This window comes from Bison bison, unplaced genomic scaffold, assembly GCF_000754665.1.
Source record: "Bison bison bison isolate TAMUID 2011002044 unplaced genomic scaffold, Bison_UMD1.0 scf7180017864092, whole genome shotgun sequence".
Lineage (NCBI taxonomy): Eukaryota > Metazoa > Chordata > Mammalia > Artiodactyla > Bovidae > Bison > Bison bison.
Genome location: NW_011494664.1, coordinates 179133 through 188438, shown reverse-complemented (window position 1 = coordinate 188438; position 9306 = coordinate 179133). Strand labels below are relative to the sequence as shown.

Below are 9306 nucleotides of genomic sequence, written 5' to 3'. Positions count from 1 at the left end.
GGGCTCGTTGGGGTGGATTTTGGATTGACAGCTCCTCGTCTCCGCACAGTTGCGGAATCGGGCATGGATGGACAGGTGTTGTCTGGGCACGGGACGGGCTGGATTTTCTGCCCTCCCCCGGACCCCGATCGTCTGAGCCGCGCAGCCAGCGCTTTCTGGAACCGAGGTCTCCGGCACTCCGGTTTTGTTCCGAGGAGGCGCAGTCGATGCTCATGGGGAAGGTTTAGGGGCTGGACTCCTGCGAGAGGGGCTTCTGGAGCCGGGCTCCGCGGGAGGGGCGGGGCTTGGGAGTCTCCTCCCTCCGGTTCTTTGTTCAGTCGCGAGACTTTCTTTCCCCATCCCCCCGCATTGTGCAAAGCCCCTACCCCAGGGATCCGCTGCTCTCGGAACCCCGGGTGCGGTCCACTGGGCAGAAGCCCCTGGCCCCACGACTTCAGGTGGGGCGGGCCGTTCGGACACCGCAGCCCCGGGTACAGTTTCCTGCTTGTGAAACGGCCGGGAGGCCAGGGCTGGCCGGCCTGACCCTGCGCTGGCGGCGGACGTGCCCACGGCCCCTCCCCCTTGCACACCTCCCTGGCCGCGGGGGAGGATTCCGCCGGGTTCGGCTGGACGTGACTGGTCCCCTCACCCGCTTCTCGCCGGGGTGTGCTGGTGCGCCCCTAGCTGGAGGTATTAACCCCTGTTCTTTTGTGCTCTCCCTCGCTTACCCCGGCCACCCCCAGGATACACTGAACTGTGTGTGTGTGGTGTCTTTGCTGCAGATGAAGGATTTGGGAGCAGAGTACTTGGCCGGTCGCGAAGGTGTCCAGCTCTTCGGATTGTTGAACCTCTACCTAGAGCAGGAACAGAGATTCCAACCTCGAGAAAAAGGGCTGAGCTTGATCGAGGCTACCCCGGAGGTAAGTTCCCAGGAAAGATATCTTGCGGCAGCCGCTAACGGGGCTTGGGGAGGTGACTTTAAAAATACATGTGAGTGTGTATATATATACACACACAGACACCTATTTATTTTTTTATTTTAGTTGAGTCTGGATTAAAGGCTGCAAAGTTTCTTAAGACCAAAATCGATCTTCCTAGAATATTACGATAAATCTTAATACCGGGTCATTGGTTTTGTTTCTTAGCAAGAACGAGAGCGATACTAACTCTAGGGAAGTGTGTCTTCAGAAGTGACACCCCGAGTCTCCGGCTTCTGAGTGGGAGAGTCCCTGGAAATTGAGCAGGTCATTTGTGGAAATACCCTCTGCCTATGCAATGCTTCTGTATTGTAGACTCCTAAGTGGTTTTTCTTTTTTTAATAAAAGGAAACAAGGAACCTTCTATGTGTCCATTACAAGGGAATTGGATTCTGTTTGATGTAACCCTCTGGAAGTGTGGCTTCCAGAAGTATATTGAGTTGCTAAATGTCTGATGATGTATATATGTTTTTTGTGTGATTTGCCCAATTATGTGATGTATATTTTTAAAAATTGGTGATGTATACACATTTTCTGTCTGAAAAACTGCAGCACTTTGATTCAGTGATGGCACTCTGCCCCCCATATTCTTGAAGATTAAGTGAAACAATTACCTTCTTTGAATCTGTGTGTATTACCCATTTTAGTTCTAAGACGGGCATAAACTTTGGCTCTTGGTTTTTATTGCAGACGGATAACACTTTGTGTCCAAGATTGAGAAATGCCAAAGTCGAAGATTTGAGGAGTTTGACCAACTTTTTTGGATCTTGCACTGAAACTTTTGTCTTGGCTGTCAATATTCTAGACAGATTCTTGGCTCTTATGAAGGTATTTAATCATTTTTGTAAACACAACTTCATTGTTTAATACCTGGTGCCCAGCACAATACCTAGCATAAAGGATTCTGTAACTATTTGGTAAATGAATGTATTTGTTATTATATATAAGCATTTTTAATGATCAGAGTTGTGATCTTTAGTTCAGATTAAGAGACTACAAAAGTCAGTGTATTGTTGTATCTTAGGTTTTGATGTATCTCCTACATAACTTTTCTTTGAAGATGTGACACAATGAAAACTACTTTTTTTTGGGTGTTTTGTATCTACACAGCTCTCAAAATAAGATTTTCATATTTTCATTTCCCAGTATGTTTCTGTTAAGCCTAGGTATTTTTAAACACCTGAAACATGCCAAATAGCAGTATAGCAGTATGTTAAAGGTGACCTAGTGCCTTCCCTATGAGAAACCTTTTCAAAGCAGGGAGCCACAGTCTTATTAACAGTTACCAGCGACTCATAAGATTTCACTTATTTGTGGAGTCTAAAATATGACACAGATGAACCTGTCTATGAAACAGAAACAGAACGAAGGACAAAGAGAATAGACTGGGGGGTGCCAGAGGGGCGGGGGAGGCTTGGATTGGGAGTTTGGAATTCGCGGGTGCAAAGTGGTGTCTACAAAATGGATGAATGACGAGGCCCTGCTGTGTAGCACAGGGAACTCTATATCCTGTGATGAACCAGAATGGGAAATAATATGAAAAAGAATGTATGTTCGTATATATGTGTGTATACTGACGGAGTTACTTTGCTGAATAGCAGTAATATATATATAACATTGTAATTCAACTATACTTCACTTAAAAATAAATTTAAAAAAACATCGATCAGTAACTGTTAGAAAAATGTTATTCTTCTGCCAGTAGAATTCTTGTCAGCTGCTGGGTCAATTTTCAGGGCACTGAAAAGAAAAGGGCAGCCATCTGTCCATGGCAGCTTTTACATCTGCTCCACTCTGCACATCTGATGCAGTAGCTCTCTTGGGGGCAAATTTGCATTGAGGCATAGGATGATTCTTAAATAGATAAGAAGATAAAAAGATGACTATGTTACTTTTATATTCAAAGAAGTATATTTTCTTGGTGTTAGGCTTAATTTATTTTGGGGGAGATTGTACTATTATGAGTTTTGTAAGTTAGAAATACAGTGTATTTAGAAACCTAGCTTTTGAATTTGCATTAATTTTTTTTTTAAGCCGTGTTTAAATTAAATGCTCAAAATGTTTTTTCTGTTTTTTAAAGGGAGGTTAAGACAGCTTAAAATGTAAAAACAGTTAAGTTTAATTTTATGTAAGGGTAAATACAAGGAAGCAGTTTGATCATGTTCTGTCTTAAGAGTAGGGGCTCATTACGGTATTTTAAGTGTCCGCTTTGCGAAGTTAAAGTGACAACTGTTGGAAGAAACCTTTTGTTCCTTGTTTTTCAGGTGAAACCTAAGCATTTGTCTTGCATTGGAGTCTGTTGTTTTTTGCTGGCTGCTAGAATAGTTGAAGAAGAATGCAATATTCCATCTACTCATGACGTGATCCGGATTAGCCAATGTAAATGTACTGCTTCTGACATAAAGCGGATGGAAAAAATAATTTCAGAAAAATTGCACTATGAATTCGAAGCTACTACTGCCTTAAACTTTTTGCACTTATACCATACTATCGTACTTTGTCATACTTCAGAAAGGTCAGTGGGATTAAAAATGAAAATTTTGTACTTTAGCTTTGCTGTAAGTAAAGAATTAGAATGCCAGTGAATATTTTTATACCTTCCAGTTTAATAAACATTTTATTCTTTCTTTTTCATTGTATAGGAAAGAAATACTGAGCCTTGATAAATTAGAAGCTCAGCTGAAAGCTTGCTGCTGCCGACTTACCTTTTCAAAAGCAAAAGTAAGTCAATTTCTTACTTATATATATCTCAGTTTCTATTTTGAATTAAAAAATATTTATTTTTCTTTTTTTTCTTGTAGCCATCCATACTAGCTTTGTGCCTTCTCAATTTGGAAGTAGAAACTTTGAAATCCATTGAATTGTTGGAAATTCTCCTGCTTGTTAAAAAACATTCCAAGGTAAATTAAGTATCTTCAGAACTTGTTCTTTATAGCAGCTTTCTTCCTGGTGTTTTATTTTTTCTGTGGTGACTTAATCATTATTAACACTTTATGGGGCTCTTAACTTTTATTCATTTTTTCTTTGTATCTTAAGTGTTGATGTTCTTCTCCAAATGCAGCTTCAACTCAGACAGTGTTAAGCTGGAGCGGAATCTGATCACTTAGCCTAGCCGCTTTCTGTATTCAGACATCCCTTCCCTCGTCTTCTTGCCAGTTGGTAGTACAGTGGTCTGTATTGTCCTGCACACGTTGTTCTAGAATGCATACTAAGAAGTTAACTCAGTAAATACACCAACAGCATCCCAGTACATCTGTAGGACTGAGACATTGTCCCATAGTAGCATTACCAAAATAACATCAACTGCGTTTTTGCTTTTGAACTGCTTTGTCGGGCCAGCCTAATAAGTTTTTTCAATCAGAAAGAGGTGTAAACCAAACAATCACAGTCCTTTTTCTTCAACTGGTGGTCTGGTTGGAGAAATATGGAACTGAACACAAGGCAGGGTCTGTGTCTCTAAACAGAGGATGTACTTGAAAGTTTGGTTAGCAGAGAAGTAAGCTAGACCATGAGAGGCATGACGACTGGGAGCCTGGCTGTACCAAAAAGAATCTTAGACACTGAAAGTTTGGGAATCAGTTCAGGGTAGGTTTGTAGATAGAATGTCTAGGTGCTAATCACAAGCAGGAATAAGGGCATCTAACTCTAGTTTTTAGAGGCCAAGCATGGAAATAAGGAGTCATGGACGACCAAGATGTGGGCCTAACGGTGTAGCGAATACTGGCATCATTGAGGGAAATTTCAAAGAAGTTAATGTCAAAGGAGTATGATTTTAGGTACTTGGAGAAGGAAATGGCAATCCACTCCAGGACTATTGCTTGGAAAATCCCATGGACAAAGGAGCCTGGTAGGCTACAGTCCATGGAGTCGCAAAGAGTCAGACACGACTGAGTGACTTCACTTTCTTTCATACCTGCCCGATAGGTAGGTGTCTAGCAGATTCTTGCCAGTCTAAATTATAGTTGGAGATTGAGATTAGGAATTTCTCATGAGGAATATTAGTTGAAACCTCAGAGTCCCTTGCTTAGGGGTCAGTTAAAACTCTTCGTTTTCAGTATTGGCAGTTTCCCTGTTAGGATCCAAGTGAAGGAATGTGAAGTACACAAGTACAAGCATTCAGGTGGGAAAGAGGTTTTCAAGAAGGAAGTGGTCAAGAGTATTGAATTTTGGTGAGAGGCCCAGTGTAATGAGAATTTAAGGAGCTTAGTTGGGATGTAGGAGGTGACGTCGGGAGAAAGATAGAAGCCACGTTGCAAGGGGATTAAGATGTGGCTGGATTCGGTGGAAATGGAAGCCAAGATGACACAAAATCCTCATCCGTTTGTGGTCAGGTACATGCAGCGTGAAGCATTTTAACAGCTGACTTCCAGCTGCTATTTTAGTGACGAATTTATTAATTTGGATCTAAACCTTTTATAGTATTATTATTTGGAAACAATCTTCAGTGAAAATTGATTCCTTGAAATAAATTGGGGCACTCCCCAGTGGTGGAGGAACTGTGCCTGTCTGGGGAAATTCCTCTTCTCTTGTATTTCCAACTTCTCCTTTCACATATATCTGGTATTTTAATGTAAATGCATATTTTAGCAGTCCAATTAAAGCTATGTTACAGAAACCTAAATTCTGTTAAATTCCTTTGCATTGTGACTATCAAAGAATATACTTGATAATTGGTGTATTAACAGACCTGTTGTTTATAAGCAGTGTGTTTTCTTAAAATAGGCCGAATCCTCTGGAAGTATTTATACCTGTGGTGCTCCTCGCATGAAGCAGTGGTTACCAAATTTTGACTGCATATAAGAATCATCTGGGGAGCTTTAAAAAAATCTTGGCTGACACCCCCCCGCATACCAATTAAGTAAAAGTATCATGGGGTGGGAGCCAGGCACAGTATTTTTTAAGAATCATGGAGTAAGTCCAAGGTATAGCAAGGTTTGGGAACCACTGTCATAACCTCTTCAGTTAAATTTTTTTTTTTTTTTCAGGTGAATGACTCCGAGTTTGTTTACTGGAGGGAGTTAGTTTCTAAATGCCTAGCCGAATATTCTTCTCCTGAATGTTGCAAACCAGATCTTAAGAAGCTGGTTTGGATCGTTTCAAGGCGCACAGCCCAGAACCTCCACAACAGCTATTACAGTGTTCCTGAGCTGCCAACAATACCAGAGGGGGGGTGTTTTGATGAAAGTGAAAGGTAAGCAGGTTCCTTGACTAATTAGACTTCCCCAGACTAAGACTGATTTTTGTATATCACAGCCCGCACCTCTATGGCATCATTTCTTTGGTTGAGAAAATTAACCAGAAATAGTTTTTATAGGTAGTAGTTGGGAAGTGTACACCATCCTACCCCCTCACCCCAACTTTATGAAAAAACAACAGAAACCAGCATCCTATACATCCTTACCTCCCTAGGGCTTGTAACTGAAAGCACGTACCTTTTGGCCATCGTCAGCTACCACCCTCTCCCCTCACCCCCGGCACCCACCCATCTGTTCTCTGCATCTGTGAGTTCTGTTTTTTGTTTTTAGATTCTACATATAGGTGACATCATACTGTATTTGTTGTTCTCTGACTTATTTCATTCCTCCCTTATTAAAAACTGATTGTTTCCCATCTCCGTTGCTCTTTGAAATTCAGTTTAGTTAGAAAACAAGCAAATAGCATTCTGGGCTTTTAACATTAGTATGAATTCCTAAAATGGTACTGTGGGAAGAGGCTGTGGGTTAAATGACTGGAAACTAAAGGGAACTGCCATCACTGATGCAGCCGAGTTCTGAGGATATTTTTAGTTTTGTCAGATGCCTTTGTCTTGTTCAGAATTTATTTTTGTTAGTAAAGTGAACTTAATTTTATTAAATTTGACCATTTCATGCTGTAGGGAGAAAAGACCAGAAGTACCATTTTAATAGCTTCTTGGTCTCTTGGTTTGATATTTGAGAAGATCAGTTATGAGATTATTGATGCGAGAAAGACATGTGATGGGACTTTGTCATTAGTCTGTATTTATTGGATTTAAGGGCTTCCCTGGTGGCTCAAATGGTAGAGAATGTGCCTGCAGTAGAGGAGACCTGGGTTTGATCCCCTGGGTTGGGAAGATCCCCTGAAGAAGGGAATGGCTACCCCCTCCAGTATTCTTGCCTGGAGAATTCCATGGACAGAGGAGCCTGGCAGGCTACAATCCATGGGGTCGCAAAGAGTCAGACACAACTGAGCAGCTTAATACTTTCACTTCACTTTTCATTGGATTTAAAATGCTTAAAATACTTTCGAATTCTAGTTAGTATTACTTGGTAAAAGAATATTAGTTTAGCAAGAGGTAATGAGTTTAAACCCCTTAAGCGAATCTGTATTTTCTAAGGAGATTACAATAGACTTCCCTTTAGGAAGGCCTTCTAAGTTAAATTTCGTCTCTGTAGTGCTTAAATTTTGAATGTAAAAATCCTGAGACTAGAACTACTTGTTCAGCAGTTTAATTTTGCCTGTGCGACATTTGAGTGTGTTTTAAATAACGGGGTTCTCTTCTTTGTTTTTCCTTTCAGCGAGGACTCTTGTGAAGACATGAGTTGTGGAGAAGAGAGCCTCAGCAGCTCCCCTCACAGGGATCAAGAGTGCACGTTCTTCTTCAGCTTCAAAGTGGCACAGACACTGTGCTTTCCGTCTTAGAAATCTCATTGTCCTGGGCCCGAGTTTTAAGTGTGTGTACAGGTTTCAAAGCAATAAATGGAGTAGGTAGCTTCCTGGTCCACCCCCATCCAGGCAGGAATTGCATCGACTCTGGAATACCTACCTTCTGTCAATTATTCAGATCAGATATGGCCTATTTTCATATTTAATCCTAAGCCATCAAATGGGTTCGTGCCTCTTAAATAATAACAATACTTTAGACATTGGCACTTTATTTTTCTCATTGATCTTTAGCTACTTGGGGGAGGAGGGAAGGTGCTGATACCTTCAATTTACTACTTTTCAAGATGATTTTTAAAAGATGAGTAGTGTAGCGTCCACTTTTTATAAAGCTTTCAGGTGTCTTTATGGAAACAGATTGGGAGTGTGGAAGTGCTGCCTTAGCAGGCACGATGGCTGATCCTTTAACGGTTTCTCTTAGGTCTCTCCCTCCCCCCCATTCTCAGAGCAGAGAATATACTCTTAATTGTCAAACACCTTTTCGGTTGTTTTTGTCTTTTAAATGATCAATGTACTCTCTGATGCAGACTTTAGAAATTTAGTAGGAGTTAGAATATTGACATTTCTGTGATTTTAGTGTGTAGTATCTTCATTTCTTTGAGGTTTCTGCCAAAGCAGAAGTAAGCAGCAGACTAGAGTAGTTGGATAGTTGCATTCCCAATGCTTAAGTATTGTCAGACTGTAGTATTATTTTAATGTTTTTAAAGCACTCCACAATCTGCTCGTTTTGCATGTACTTGTATGAAAGCAGTGCAGCAGGTTGAACAGAACTAGGTAACTATGGAATGGGTAAATGTTGATCTCGTAGCACATTTTATCTCATTTTCTTCTCTTAGAGAAGTCTGCATGATTATGTTTTATTTCCTTTGTAATTCACATTTCAAAAATAATGGTATTGTGTATGGGTGCCAAGAATATGAACTGTAAAAAAGAAACTTAAGTGTTTGTAGTATTATAGTTTTAAGCATATTTGTGTGGTGGTACAGCCATAAGAAAAGGGATTTATAAACTCTGTACACATGAGATTTTGTACAGAGAACTTTTTTAAAGTTTATAAACTGTATATGAAAGTGTAAATCTTTAAAAATGTACATAAAATACTGTATTTTTTTACCATGTGTGTGATAGTCTAGTCATTGCATGTAAATATAATTTATTGTGTATCCTGTATTATAACTCATATAGTGATGACTGACTTTTTTACTGGTAAATCAACATCCATTGGATGTCTTTTGAAGTGAATCTTTTTGAAGTAATAGATTACAACTCAAAATAAAAATATTAACAAATGCTACTCCGTGTTTGCAGTCACATTTTAATTTTTAACTGTGGTGAAAAAGTGCGTGCTGTATTTCAGTGAGGAGGCTTGAGGTAAGCCTGGAGTGCCTACGGGAAGAGCCCTCTCCCTTGGTTACTACAAGTCCCTCAGGTAGTGTTTCCTCACCGCAGTTTGGCCCTGAGCCTTGGAGATACTGCTTCTGTCATTGGAGAGTTGACCTCTCTGGGGTGAACTCATATTAAATGAAAGAGTGACATATTAGCCTGAATGCCTGTTAGTTTCTAGTGAAGCCAACAGATACCAAGGAGACCAGAACGCTCAGGTTGGCAGGTGTGTACAGTCTTCTGCAGCCAAGCCAGATTGTCTTCAGAAGGTCACTTGGTGAACATG

General features: G+C 40.6%; 1 protein-coding gene across 2 annotated transcripts in view; it reads left to right on the top strand.

Moving 5' to 3' along the window:
• CCNG2 (cyclin G2) overlaps nt 1-8931 on the top strand; it is a 9568-nt gene extending 637 nt beyond the window's left edge. Inside the window, exons 1-8 of one of the 2 annotated variants that reach the window (XM_010838121.1) lie at nt 37-669; nt 762-899; nt 1647-1784; nt 3221-3471; nt 3599-3677; nt 3758-3856; nt 5942-6147; nt 7493-8931. In XM_010838121.1, coding sequence (XP_010836423.1) covers nt 762-899; nt 1647-1784; nt 3221-3471; nt 3599-3677; nt 3758-3856; nt 5942-6147; nt 7493-7616 — 1035 coding nt within the window. In that variant the 5' untranslated portion in view covers nt 37-669 and the 3' untranslated portion in view covers nt 7617-8931. Of the gene's footprint in view, nt 1-36; nt 670-761; nt 900-1646; nt 1785-3220; nt 3472-3598; nt 3678-3757; nt 3857-5941; nt 6148-7492 lie in introns of those variants that run through there. The other variant, XM_010838120.1, reaches the window with a different exon arrangement.
• The last annotated feature ends 375 nt before the right edge of the window (nt 8932-9306 follow it).